This window comes from Delphinapterus leucas, chromosome 15, assembly GCF_059928025.1.
Source record: "Delphinapterus leucas isolate spDelLeu-1000000601 "Yukka" chromosome 15, BTC_Dleu_Yukka2, whole genome shotgun sequence".
NCBI lineage: Eukaryota > Metazoa > Chordata > Mammalia > Artiodactyla > Monodontidae > Delphinapterus > Delphinapterus leucas.
Genome location: NC_143143.1, coordinates 29802356 through 29817591, shown reverse-complemented (window position 1 = coordinate 29817591; position 15236 = coordinate 29802356). Strand labels below are relative to the sequence as shown.

At 44.8% G+C, this 15236-nt stretch overlaps 1 protein-coding gene across 1 annotated transcript in view; it reads right to left on the bottom strand.

Annotated features, from left to right (window-relative positions):
* GRIN2A (glutamate ionotropic receptor NMDA type subunit 2A) overlaps nucleotides 1-13918 on the bottom strand; it is a 368609-nt gene extending 354691 nt beyond the window's left edge. Inside the window, exon 1 of the mRNA XM_022552282.2 lies at nucleotides 12962-13918. Coding sequence (XP_022407990.1) covers nucleotides 12962-13375 — 414 coding nt within the window. The 5' untranslated portion in view covers nucleotides 13376-13918. The remainder of the gene's footprint in view (nucleotides 1-12961) is intronic.
* Nucleotides 13919-15236: the final 1318 nt, after the last annotated feature.

Genomic DNA, 15236 nt, shown 5'->3' with positions numbered 1-15236 from the left:
AAGTCCCTCTGCTACTCAGCCCCTCCCTCAGGAACCGCCCCCCCCAACCTTCTCATAATCAGTCACTAGAGGACTAATGCCTGGCACAACAAGAGCTCCAGGATATTATGAAGGAGGAGTCTGCTGTGACAGTCACTGACTGTCCTAATCCATTCAGGCTGCTATAACAAAATACCAGAGACTGGGTGGCTTCTAAACAGATATTTCTTTCTCACAGTTCTGGAGGCTGGAAGTCCAAGATCAAGGCACCAGCAGATTCAGAGTCTAGTGAGGACCTGCTTCTTGATTCACAGACATAACTCTTCTCATTGTGTCCTCACATGGCAGAAGGGGGTTAGGGAGCTCTCTGGGGGCTCTTTTATAAGGGTGCTAATCCCATTCATGAGGGCTCCACCCTTATGACCTGATCACCTCCCAAAGGCCGCACCTCCTAATACACTGGGGGCTAGGTTTCAACATAGGAATTTTGGAGGGATGCAAACATTCAGTTCACAAAAATGATCATGCTGTACTAGTGGTTAAGTACTTTGAAGATCCTCCACACCTGTTAATATCAACCCTAAATCCCTCGTACTTTCATTTAAAATTCATTTCACTGCACCCACCCCTGCCATGGAAACAGAACATCTATTCCCTGCCACCCATGCAATATCCCTTTCAGACTGCAGGGCACTTACTGTCACATCCTTACTCTGCCTTCACTTTTCTAGAGAAAAGAACAAACCGTGGCTTCACATCCCCACCGTGCACCACAAAGCCTGTGACATGAGCACATCTCCAGCCAACTAGGACATAGTTCTGTACCTCACCTCCTGGCAAATCTTAACAGTCAAGTCCCACAAAGTGATTTTCTGCTGGGAAATTTTACATTTTAAAGCAATTCTTGAAACAACACTGATAAAGACACACCGGTTGAGCAATGCCTGGTGACTAAGAATGAATAATCAAAGAACTCCCTGCCAGGCTTCAAAATATTTATTATTTTTTAGAAATTCAAATTATTTCACTGTACTTTATATTGGAATCCATCATTTTCTGAGGTTTTCCATTTACACAATGAGAAACATCAAAGAGGTTAAGATGTGCAGCACCTAGGGAGTATAAAAATGTGACGTGACTAAATTAAATATATTTCACAGAAGGTGTCATAAAAGACATGCAAATTAAAACAATGAGATAACATTTTCACAGAGCCAACTAGAAAAATTTTTGTTTCAAGTGCTGGCCAGAGTTAGGTGACAGAGATACTTTACCATAGCTACTGGAAATGTCAGTGGTCCAATCTTTCTGGAAACCAATTAGCAGTAAAGGACTGTTTAAAAAAATAACCACAGCTAATATAAAAGTAATCTAATAAATGCACATGTTATAGGATTTGTGAGATTCAGAGAAGTATAAAGAAAATAAAAATCACCTTTGATCATCACATCCACATCCTCATCATCCACAAAGAGCTGCTCTTAATACTCTGATATATACCCTTCTGGTCCTTTTTTCTGTATTTTATATACAAACACACATATAAAATATACATATTGATTATATAACTTCATACATAGCTTTTAATTTACTTAACATTGTATCATGTAATTAGTATGTAATTAGCATAACAAATTATTTGTAAGCATTTTTATCTGCTACATTTTCTATTCTATGGACACATCGTGATTTATTTGATAATTTAGATTTCTTCGTATTTTTTGCTATTAAAAACAACACCTCGGGCAAACAGCTTTACAAGAAAAAAAGAAAAACAGTTTGTAACCATGTGTGGGGACGAATGTTAACTGGACTTATTGTGGTGCTCATTTTGCAATATATACAAATATCAAATCATTACATTGTTCACCTGAAACTAACATAATGTTATGTCAATTATGCTTCAATTTAAAAAAAGAAAAAAAGAAGAAGAGTAAGTAAGGAGAAAAAAAAAACGAGTACGAACTACCCAAGGCGAAAACCAACAGCAATTAACTAAAGTGCAATTGACCTTAAAGCTTGGGTCTTCACCAAAGCCTGCCATTTTCAAAATCCCGTTGGAGGAAGCCATGCCCATCGGCTGGCACTAGAGCCACACCAATCATATCATTTTCTACAGCTCACACTGACTTCCCATAGTTCTGGCTCTGTTCACTCATCAACCAACACTACATTTCCTCAGCCCCACAAATAGCTTTACAACAATTCACTTGGAAAATAAGGGGTCTTTTTTCCTTCAGCCCTAAGACTATAGACATACAAAACAATATGGATTTCAAATGCCACTCACTCTTCCTGGCAAGAATTTCCTAATGTGGAAGAGACAAGATAAAGCAGGAGACATTCCGCCGTTTGTGACAACAGAATAGAAATCGGCAAAAAGCTCAATGTTTTGATTGTGAGAACTGCTGTCCAGAAGAGAATTCAGGAGTTGTCAAAGCATCACTGGAGGCTGGCAGCCTTGAAAGACACGTTAAGAGGAGGGAAGCGGCCTCCTCCACTCCATGGCCCATCCTCTGCCACGCTGGATGATGACCTGCAGGGCAGGCATGTGGGTCACGGCCTCTCCTGGATCAATAGTTGTTGACTTTGACTCTAGATCACAGCCCTCTAGGGCATCTTCCCTGACGAACCCCCCACCCTCAGACCTCTGAACGAGGTACTCTTCTATATATTCTCACAGCTGCCGAACTGTCCCAGTCATCAGTGCATCACTCTGGGATTTAACTGCAAGTCTCCTCCAACTAGATTCTGAGTTATTAATACATCGAAGCAAATAATGTGATCACAGATATTATCTACAGAACATTCGGGCCCAGGTTAACAGGCTCAAAAAATGTTTGAAGCATGAACGTGTTCATAAACCAGTAAGTAAATCAATTCCAAGGAGCTTATGAATGGGTTTCTGAGGGTCTGTGTGCCCCTGAAATTGCACATAATATTGAACGCATGCTCTTGAATATGCATTCCTCTGAGGAGGGCCCATAACTCTCATTAGCCTATAAAGTGATCATGACAACCCCCCCCCCCAAAATCACTCCACATTATCTTAAATTCCTTGGGTGAGTAGGCAGGCCTAGCTTTGAGCATGAGTTTTTATTTTGCTTGGGAAAAATAGGCACAGTTGGGGACCAATTTAAAGTGACGAACCTCTTTCAAGTCAGTGAGATTTAAAAGAGGAAAGGATCCTTGTACCATACCAACTTCAGCAAAAAAGTACAAAGGGAAACAAACTACCATTCCAATTAACATTTTTCCTCTTTGAATTGGTAACATGGTCACCTCCATGGAGAGAATAGGGCAACTGAGGATCTGCCGTGCATTCATTAAGCAAATATTCTTTCTCTGAATGATGCATTGTATTATTTGGAATTTTTTTTTACTCTTCACGTGAGTACCTGTTTCTAATAAATGAATAATTAGAAAGAAAACATATCCATTTCCATCTCATGGAAAGTTGTAAAATTTGAACAGAAAGGCAAAGCGTTTGGAAAGAATTTGGGGTTGTGTTTCTTCCTTGGGAGATGTGAGGGGAAAACAGAAAAAGCGGATAAACAATGGAATAGTACCCAGAGCAATTTCAGCCATAAGCAAATGTTCAAAACACAGGGGAGTACAACAGACAAAAAAAGGATAATTACCCAACTGAAAAATCAGAGAGAGGTCTGGCTATCTCTTTAGGGTACAAAAGTATTACCACAGTAACAGGTGCAAAAACATGAATATACTTCAATAAATAATTATGACTAACTGAATGCAACTGCAAAAACTTTCCTTTTCAAGATCATTGGCAATTATTCTAAACATCGTCTTCTGAGATGTGCTTCTTAGCCAAACACATTTCCACTAGTAAATACGACGCCGGCTGACCTACTTATGTTTATATTTATATATGTGTGTATGTTGATATATACATAGGTTTTCTGCTTTTCAAATATGGTCTACCCTTCAGGATGATGTAAAGTCCTTTGGGGATTTGAGGTGATGATTCAGGGATCATAAATTCCTCCCCCATGCCGGGCACATTTATACTGAATTACTCACACTTACAGAAAGTGAAGATGTTGGTTTTCAGCCAAATCCAAGGCCCTGAAGTACCAGGATTTGGGGGTTTTAAGAGGTGGCCCAATCCAATCTCGCCAATGTGAGTCTGACTCTCTATCCTGCTCCTGGCAGTCATTCTCGGCTCAGTCAGGTCCAACAGATACATTATTCTATGAAACATCACAGTCTTCTATTAGAGACCTAATTGCCAAAGCTTATTCTTCATAACAACCTTATAATTTCATCCTCTGGAATCAGTTCTTTCCCCAGAACAAAAAAATTCAAAAACATTAAGACTTAACCTTCTTAATTTGTAAAGGGGTTGTAATACCCCTTGGAACAGCCCATGGGGTATTTGAGCACATCTCTCACGTCCTCTCTGAGATTTCTCTTCTCCAGGCTGAACTTTCCTAAATATTTCTTCTGAGACTCTTATCATATGTTATTTAGATACTACAAAACCCTGGAGGCTCTTCCTCTGGGCACACTGAAGTTTTTCAACATTCATCATCAAATATTACCCCCAAGAACTAAGTCAAGTCTACAGATAATGGTGTTAGTGTTGCTAGAGACAGCATCTGGTGTACCAGGTTAGCCACTGCTCCTACACCTCTGCTAACAGAAGCAAATTTTGCTCCAGTGGCAATTATCCATTCTTAGAGAAGAATCTTTATTATTAATCTCTATCAGTGATGTTCAAGGGGTGGTACATGACCCAGTTCTGGCCAATGAAATATAAGAGGAAGTCTGCTCTGCTGAAAGGATAGAGGGCCTAGAAAAAAGCTTCTTTTCTCTCTCTTTTCTTCCTTTTATGAATGCTGGTATGTGAAGATGTGATGGCTGGAACAGAAGCAACCATCTTGTGACCAAGATGAACCAGCAGCTGAGGAAGGCAAAGTAGAAGAATGGAAAGGACCGGAGCCCTTGATGGGTTACTGCGATACTAAACTAGACCTGGGGCTCCTTGTTAAACAATAAAACTAAATGTCTTAATAGTTTAAGCCAGCATTGGTCAAATATTCTGCGACTTGGAATAGAAGGCACTCCTAACAACAGAAAAGGTATAATGGAAATATTACCTCTTTGGATTTGAACATTATATTTCTGGAGATGTGGCCTTTACTTTTTTAAGAGCCCTATCACTCCTTGGGATCTCCTGAGCATCTGGTCAATGCAAAACAAATGAGCAACTAAACAAAAACCCTGTAATTGAGGATCACAGTTTCAAATGCTTGCAGAGACAATGCAGTTAACATAAATATGTGAATCTGGCTAGATGTGAGATAACAGGGAGCAAGGAGGGCTGTAGGGAACTTGAAAATGCATACCTCTCCCAAAGACATTAAAATTCAAGCATTTTAAAGTACTATGCTGGTGAAATAAAATACTAATGCATCTATGAGCCACATTCAGCAGGCAGTCCACCGGTTCATGACCCTTACAAAAATCAATCTCAAGTGGGTTGGAAAGTCACATCTCCCCCTTCCTGTAAGAATGTACATCCTTCTTAAACCCTTCAGTGCAGTCTGTAGTATGGGTTCACCATTTCGTTCTGGAAAGACAGTTTTGAATTTTAATTCCATCATCCAACATCTTAATCATTTCAATTAAGGCAATCAGATTATTAACATCAATATCTATTGCCCTCTTGAATCTAAGCCCCTTCCCTAAACCAAATGGATTTGCAATCATTACCTTGAAAGGATAACAAAATAAGAGCAAAAGAATAAGATCACAAGGATTCTTTAATCAAATATCTTTGGGGCTGCCAGGGTCCTCAGGCTATCTCAGAGCCACTTAATCCTTGGCAGAGAGAAAATGAGAAACTATATATGTCCACACCCTAAAGCCCTAAGCCCAGTGCAAACATGTGTTCCAACTGGTGTAGTTACTTACGGTAAAGGTCACTGAGACGGTCTCCTCTCACAGTCACTTTCACACTGGCCACACTTAGTCTTCCGTTTGCCAGGATAAAGCTCAAGCAAGTCTTAAGAACTCAAAAAAAGCTTCTGGTTGTCCCAGTTAAGAAAATATGAATCATTTCATGTTGGACTCTCCACTTCTAAGAGCTCTATGAGAGTCATTCCCAGTTTCTTGCAGGGAATACCCTCACATCACCACATCACCCTTCAGGCTGTTATAATATTATTATAATATACAATATATGATAATATGATAATATTATCATTTTATTATAATAACCCTTCTGGTTATTAAAAAGTACATGTACTTTGGAGAAAAACAAAAACCACACAGTAACAGTAGCATTCCTATAGTAAGTATTTATTATGAGTCAAGCACTAAGCTACATATTCTATATCCAGTATCTCTTTTAAATCTCACAACTCTAAGAAGCAGGTACTATTATTGTCCCCATTTTAAAGATGAAGACACTGAGGCTCAGAGACATTAAGGAACTTCCCCATGAGCACCCGGCACCTGAATTTAAACCCAGACATTCTAACTCAAGGTCCAACTTATAATATTAACCATGCTATAATGCCATTTTTTAAAAGATGAAAACAGCCATGAATCTACCCCTCAAAGATAACTACGGCTCACATTTTGGTGTGTTTCTTCCCAGTCTTTTCTTGAAGGTGAGAAAATTTTCAGAGCTAGAAAGAGGCTTAGAGATAATATCTCCCTAAACTCTCATTTCACAGAAGGAGAAGTTGAGGTAGAGAAAGCTGAAGAGCCTTTCTCAAGGTCACACTGCTTGCTGTTTAGAAACGGAATTTAGGTCGTCAGATTTGTTGTCCAAGGTATTCTGGGGTCTTCTGACTTGAGTTGGTTGATAGTGGCTTCCTAGAGGACCGTGTTGAGAAGGGTTTAAGGCCCGTGGCCGAAAAGGACAAAATGCTACAGTAGGTCAGTGATGGTGGCCGTGAAAGTAGCGGCACGGCCGTGTGCACACCCCAAATTTGCCACCTCCCAAGGAACAGTCCTGGGACAGAAGAAGAATGATCGGAAAAGGCCCTCTTAACAAAGACCACCTACTTTGTTCACCAACATCAGGGGTCTCAAACCCCAGTGCCTTCAGGACCAAGTCCGTAACATAAATGAGTGAAGTGGGCAAGTTGGAGCCTGAAGAAAGGATGAGCACCAGCCCCATCTAAGGAGGGAGGGACGCTATTCATCTCCAGCAAACTATCACCGTGGGGAGAAGTAAGCCCAATGTTACCAGGCCTTCTGATTTTTCCAAAGAGGCATGAAATTTGGATTTTTTTAAAAATGTGATATCACCTAACTTTAAAATGCTGGCAACTAATTCAAATTTAAATAATTAAGGGGGAGTGCAGAACAAACCAAACACATTAGTTAACAACATTATAACTGTTCCTTTTCATGATGGCCTTATCAGAAGCCACCAACACCCTATTACAAACCTGAGACCCTCTCTCTCTCATTTTCTCTCTTTCTCCCCCTCACTCTACCTAGAGAAGCACTTTCCATCTGAGGCTACCAAAGAGAAGATGAACCCTCCAACCCCACCAGACCACATCTATCAAGGGTCCAAGTGATTGCCAGTGACCCCCGAAGGTAATCACGTGGGAAGGTAATCATGTGGGAAGGTAATCATGCCTCTCGGGGTGATGCCTGTTGCTCTCCAATGCCTTCTGTGAGGAGGAGTGGATGACTGCATCTGACACGCCTCCCCACTCTCCCAGGAACTACCCAATGCCTTTAGAGCAGGAGCTGAGTGGGCTCCACCAACATTCTGATGTGCAGGTCTCCCCTTTCCATGATCTTTCTGTGTTTAATGGGAAGGCCCGTCACTCACATCCAAACTCAGAGCTGCCAGGTTACAAGAGCACCAACCTCCTGCAGATGAGTTGTTACTCAGCAATGCTACACAGGCCTTTCGTATGGAAGCCCCCAATTTCTGTTAATCCCCAGGATGGCTAGTGATTATCTCTGCCCACTAGAGAGAAGAGGAGACTTGGCACACACCTATGAAATCAGTCAGCATTTAGGAACAAACACTGCATGGAAAGCCCTGACCCACAGCATGGTAAAAGTTCTTCCAGCAACTGCAGTAAGCTGGCATCGAAACCAATGACTTGATTCATTCAACCACCAAATATTTACCAAGAAACAAATGCAAAAAGCAAGATCAGTGCAAGGTGCCAAAAAGAACATACATGTGGACCATAAATCAACCTTACTAAAGGTAGAAAAACACAGAACAGTTCAAATAACTGTGGTATAAACAGAACATTCTGCAGCCATTTAAAATCATGTTTTAGAAGTTTATTTAATGATAAGGGAAAATTCCAAGAATACATAATCAAGTTTGAAAAACAATAAAAGCAGGTTGTGAAATATGACTGGGTCAAAATCAGAGTGAACACATTCAGTAACCCCCCTCTTCCGCTCCTAAGGCATAGAATTTATAGATAAATCTTTAGATATTTCACAATTTATATAGTGCTGCTTGAAAATAAAGGAATCACAGATCAAAAATGGAGGGGACTCCCTAAAAATAAATGAATCAGAAGATGAGGCTCTACAATTTCAGGAGGAATCAAAGTCTGTGGGGGAATGGGTCTGATATGAGCCATGGGAGCAGAGGTCCCAACATCCACCCAGGGGAGAAGGGGCAGAACTGGACAGAGAACCATGCTGCTAGCTGTGAATAAGGATGGAACGTCTGCAGCACCCTCCACAAGCCACAGCCACAAGGATGCCCCTGTATGCACGGGGCCAAAATAAAATCACCTACGTGAGACGAGGACCTAAGCCTGCATCACAGAGTATATAGAGCAGAAAGAGAGCTCTGAGCTGAGCTGTTGACAGGATCTCTGGTTTACAGGCACACACACTTACAGATACAGGGCAAAAGAAGCCATAAAACTGCCTTGAAAATAACTTCACAAACAAAAATTAGAGAACATATGAGGATATCCAATGATCAGACTCTACAAAATGGAAGACTTCACGCCGGAAGAAGAGAAGATGCTAGAGCAATCAGAGAAGGACTTCATAATAAGTATTTTTTAAATCCTCAAAGGCACAGAGAAGGGATTTACAACACAAAGTGAAAAGAGTTTTTCATAAAACAAAACTAATCAAAAGCAGGAAGGTATGAAAAGGGACCATTATGTATCTTAGAAATAAAGCAAACCATTGTTGAAATTTAAAACTCCACAGACAGGCAAAATAATAAACCAGACACAAACGAAAAGAGCTGGCTAACTGGAATACAGAATTGAGGAAACATAGCACAAACATATCACAGAGAGAGAACTTAAAAAAATGTTTAAGATACATGGAGAATTGACTGAGAAACTACACAGACAGAGAAAAGAAAGAATGTTAGAGAGGAAACATCCAACAGATAATGGCTGAGATTCTTCCAGAATTCAAGAAAAATCTGGATCTTCTAAGAAAGCCCAAAGGATTCAATGTACAATAAACAAAACAATATGTACATACAATACAATCCTGAATTTAAAACTAAATACATAGAGCTTAAAAGGAAACAGACCCAAGTGTCCACAGTGGTTACCCGTGGTGATAAGATTTAAAGGGAGATTTTTATTTTCTTCTTTAAGCTTTAGTATACTTTCTAAGTGCTCTATAATGAAAAGAATTATTTTTATAAACTGTCTGTGTTGGAGGAATATCATTATTTCAAATATACATATTCACTTTTTAAAAAATCTGTCCTCAAGGAACTTACACTCCAGTAGAAGAGATGAGGTATGTATAGAAATAATATATAAAGCAAAACCCACACAGTAACTGACATGCATGGATGTAGCTAAAATGTAAGCCTTACCTTCTCCCCCATGAAGCAGTTAGGAATAAGGGGGAAGGGGAGGAGGAGGTGAGGACACTCAGCAGAAATGTATAGGTCTAGCATCTGCGCTTGATTTACCAGGGGCTGGTACTACAACCAGAGTGCATTTCATGTGAACGGGATCAAAATGGCCAAACCAAGATAACATTAGAACTTTATCTACATTAAGCATTATTCTCGCCTCTAAATTAATTAGATTTCAAGACCACCCAGTGATAAAAGCAAAAATTAACATCTCCGTTGTAAATTAACCATAGAAATCTGCCACTTAGCACATTTTCTATTATTACAAAGCTTTGTTCTTTTTTTCAAGGGTCAAGAAGACTGAGGAAAAGGTAAAAATTGTGGGGAGAGGCTCACTTTAACTGATAATCAAATTAACTGTCATTGTAACCCACAGGGACACTATCATGTTACCAATTTAGATGTGCAAACAACACAGGTATGTTCTGGGCTTTACCGAATGAGCATCATCTTAAGAGGGGACAGAGAGGTCTTATCGGTTTGGGGAGATTCAGATTCTGTGGCCATAACACCACTGGCACACCCAACCAAACAAGATGGGGTTTTAGGCAATGCCCACGATGCTCCTTCAGAGCCAAACAAACTGCACTCAGCATTCAGCTCTGCAAGAAACAGGTGGCAAAGGCACAAGCCAACTCAATGTGTTACTAATGGAAGGAAGGGCTGTTCATCTCAGACAATCTCTTTCCTTTTTTAACACAACCAGGTTTCTCAAAATACCACTCTTTAACTCAACTCCTCTCAACATCACCTGTACATCCCACACATGGGACCCAACATACACCCAATGTTATCCCACTGACTTCCCTGATTCCCTGCCATCAAGATCAGCTTGGAAAGCCCCAACAATAATGAGGAATATCCAGTTCCTTTCACCATTTTTGAGCCAATGGACCCTTTCATTCCTCTCCTCTCCATCCCTCTTAAATCCCTCTCTAATCTTGACCTCTCTGAAAATGTCCTTTCTCATCTTCCTCTTGCCCTTTCCTGATTCCCTTTTTCTTCTTTACTCTTAAGTGGGGTCACACTCTTGTCCAATCCCCATAAGGCAGTTTCATTCTACAGGAGGGGAAGATGCTTCCACCCATACTCCCTGGACTTCTCAAAACTCCCTTCCTAGTACCCCCTTCAAGGGAGAAGCAACTGCTGGTCCAGTAGGTCAGAGCCTGACATGGACAGGGTCACTGCATATGAAGGGGATGCTCAACTATAAGTCCACTTCTTTTCCTACTTCTTTGCCTACAGTTGGATGGCTAAGTCAGGTAAGAGCCTGAGCCCCACACCTGCCAGCCCAGCCTAAGCCTCAAGTCACTTCTCCAATTCATTTTTTACCATATTTCTCCAATGATTGCGCTGGGCCCTAGTCTATTCAGAGATTTCACTTTCAAATTTGGCTACTGTTTTTTGGAGGCTGTTGCTCCTTCCGTCAAAACTTCAGAAGGGAGACGGAATTGGTGGTAATATTTAAATCCCAAAATCACACTCCAAAACACTGCTGGACAATGCTATTCTTCTCCTTCTTCAGGCCTTCATCAGAAACCAGAGGACCAGAAAACCAGAGATCTAGTTCCATCACACACCAGGTGGTCTTAGCTACGCCTTTAATTGCTCTATGCCTCGGTCTCTTCATCTGAAAGTTACAGGATGCTTTAATGGCCTTGCCAGTTCTGAAATGGTCATATATCAGTGGCAGGACATGGCTGTTCCCTATTTTTTTTCATCCCAGAATGGAGCCCCCAAAACTGAGAGATGGCTGGGAAAATACTCAACCACACACAGGAATTCTGCTAGGCTGCACACCATTCAAAAGGAACGTTTAATAAGACACTGGATCAGCTGTGTGCTTCGGCTGAACGTGCTGCAGCCCAGGAGACCTGAAAGAATTAATACGGTTCCCAAAGGAGCTGGTGGGACTTGCTAAGGCAGAAGCAGAATCTGATTTGATGAATGTAAAAGCGCTTTGAGAGTGTCAGAAGAAAAGTGCTATGACAAATGTCTGCTTGCTCCATTAGGATGTCTCCTGCTATCTAAGGAACATGCTACAAGAAGGTCTCAGGTCTGGGGACCACGGCACACAAGTACACTCACCCTTCTCTTCCTGATCCCCTCCATTTCTTTCCCGGGGCTTAGATAGAGGCACAGAGCACCCACAACACCAACCCTTCCCTTTTTTCTCATTCTTCACCTTGCTTCACCTTTCCCACCTGCACTTCTGTACAATTCTCAGACTGGGCCCTCAAAACATCTCAGTCAAATCTTCAAACCTCTCTCCCCTCTTCTCCACAGAAACACTCCCAGCTGGTCCACAGAAAGACCCTCCCTCTCACTCTAAGCCAAGAGATCTGGACATACCTTCCTTCATTCTGACACCCTCCGACTACCTTATCAAAACCCATCCTTGGGAGCCAACCCCTCCATCTGAGGGCCTTGGAGCCCCTGTCAGTCCCTCGCAAGGAACATGTAGGAAAACACCAGACCCTCCATGCTCTGGGTCTGCAGTCAGTTCTCCCACTCACGGCCACTCCCCTGGAGAGACACGGTCCTGTGTGCCTTTAGCCCAGGGCTTCTCAAACTTTCCACCCTATTTCCCCTAATTGTAGAGATCTATGGAAACATGACATTTCTCTGCCTTTTTCTGCTTTACCTAAAAACTTTGCATTTTATTCTACAACATTCCCATGTTTGATCCTTTAAAAATAGTTTTAGCTGCTTACCACCATAGGGGGATAAAATAGACATTTTCCACAACACAAACAGGTAAAACTGATATTATAGGAATATAAGCCTTATTGTTTCACGTGCTCCCGAGCTCATCTCTGTGCACTATTTGGAAATCTCCAAGCATTCCACCACCCCATCATACTTTTGCATTTCCTGAGTTCTTCCTGGCACACCCACGGTGTCTCTGAGTACCCAACTTTCAGAAGCAAGGTAAAAAGCATTTCCATTCAATTCCAGGTTGAAGAGGCAGGACCTGGTTCTCACCAGGGTCAGTGGTCACAACCCCCTTTCAGATTAAGACAGAGGTCAGGGGCTCCCAAAGACCTGCGGTGGCCACCATATGATTGGCACATGCTCCAGTCCTGGCAGCCCATCACCTCCCAGCCTTACCTTGTCAGCCATGATCATAGATGAGCCCCCGTGGATGCCCAGGATGGGGATGAAAGTCTGCGAGGAGATAAAATCCAGCATCTGGGCCACGGCCTCCTGGTCGGTATCGTCTCCAAACACCAGGCCATGGATGCGCGCCCCTGACATGAGGTCACACACGTGCGTGATGAGGCTCTTCGGGTCCGTGCGGTTCATCAGCAGTGCTACCACGTTCAGGTCCAGCGGCAGCCCTGCTGCCTGCTCGGGGCCCCAGAGGTTTCGCAGTTCACGCTCCGTCACGTCGTGGCTGTGACCCAGCAGCACTGCGATGTTCAGCGCCGGGGGACCCTTCTCCGCCGCCGCGCCCTGCGCCGGACCGCGCCAGACCAGAAGGGCCGGCAGCACCAGCAGGGTCCAATAACCCAGTCTGCCCATAGTCGCCACTTACGGTCCCTGCAAGGTGGAGAGCAAGAGTGAGGGCCGCGGTGTGCGAGGGTTCTAGACGGAAGGATTTACCGACCCAGCCCCTTGCTCTAGGAGCCAGGTATAGAAAGCACCCCAGCGAGAGCTGTTGGAGTCACTGAATCCATTCCCCATCCTCGAAGCCATCCACGTCCCTTGACCCATCTCCAACTCTATCCACAACTCCAATCCGAGCTAATTCTCCGTATCTGTCCCTAAATCCATCTTCGCATTCAGCCTCCTCTCCATCTCCGACTCTACCCACATCTCCCACCGCACCCGCCAAGTGGGACCACTTGGATCACTGCCCCTGAAAGTAAGCTCACACCCCGCCCCCTGCTCACTGGGAGCAAACTACAAGCCAGCCCCGGCATGCGGAGGCTACAGAGCGACTCCGCAACCCTGCTCCCGCTCTAAGCTAGTTGGCTGACCCCGCCCCCTGCGAACCCGCGGGGTTCAGCACCCACCTGCTCCACTGGACACCCGCAGCAGACCCCGCACCTCTCCTTCAGGGTACACCCTAAGCGCATGGAAGTGAGGACGCTCGCTTGTGTGCCCGAGAATCCCGCGTGCCTGGGGGAAACTTAGGGTCTGCCCCACCTTACGCAGAGGGGCCATGAAGCGATTTTCACTCAAGTGCAAGCAGCCCTAGGACCAGCCCCCTACACGCACGCGTGCACACGCGCGCGCATACGTACACACACACACTCTCTCACGCGCGCCATGTGCAATGCAGAATTCTGGAGACCAGGCACGTTCCCCCAGCAGACCGACGCGTGGGAGCTGGCAAAGAACGTGCGTGGGGGGGGGGGCGGGGGGGCGGGGGAAGCTTGGCTCCCAAGAAGCTCTCCGACGGACGTGAACTGTACAGCGCTCCCCACTCATCACCCTAGGCTTTCCACTTCAGGTTCTGTTACCAAGTCTTAGGTGCACGTGGGCAGTGGGCTGCACACCCTTACAGGCACGCGTGTATTTCTGCGCACATCCGCAGGCCGCAATATGGGAGCCCACGGCCATCCGGAGTCCGCACACGTCCTCAGCCAGTGCACATACATGTACCGCGCCAGGTGCACAGCCGCGCCTGTCTGCAAATACCAGCACAGTCGTGCACGCGTGCACTGGCGCGCGCCCCTCGGGCCGGGCGCTGCTGAAACCAGGGGAAGTTAGGGCGAACTCGCACCGGCCTCGGCGTTCTTCGGCTGAAGCACCGCGAGCGCGGAGCCGCAGCGCCCCCTGGTGCTCATCCCGCGCCTTGCTACCGGTGCTCCCTCTCCCGCTTTCTCTCTCCCTCTTTCCCCAGATCTTTCTCCCGCTCTTCCTCCGGTCGAGTCTTCCTTCTCCCTGGCCCACCGAGCCTAGGTCTCCCGCTGGGACGTACCTGTAGCCGGAGAAGGTCGAGGATGCAGTGGGGCGCGCTGCGCGCACGAGCATCTCGGCTGCCTCAGCAGCCACCGGGTTTAGCGGGTTACCGCATGCTGCGGCCCCCGCGCGCTCCACTGGCTGTCCCGCGCTGTCCGCATCGCCCCCACGGGGGGCGGCTATCCCAGCCGGAGGCTCTGCATCAGGGCTCTACCAGGGCAGAGAAGAGACGGAGAGGCAGGGTCAGCCCACGGGCCGGGGGAGAAGGATGGGGGCACAGGCTGCAGTCTGCAATGCTCACAGCCCCTCTGTGCGCACAGGGGTCTCGACCGGAGATGTGAAGCTGAAGCTCCGTGCCCGAGACGCCCCCAGTGCGGATCCTAAGACCCTGTGGCCGAAATGGAGAGCTCCACCGTGGGGCGCACAGGAGAACCCGAGCCCCAGGTTGGCCACCCTCGAGAAGCTAACACAGCAC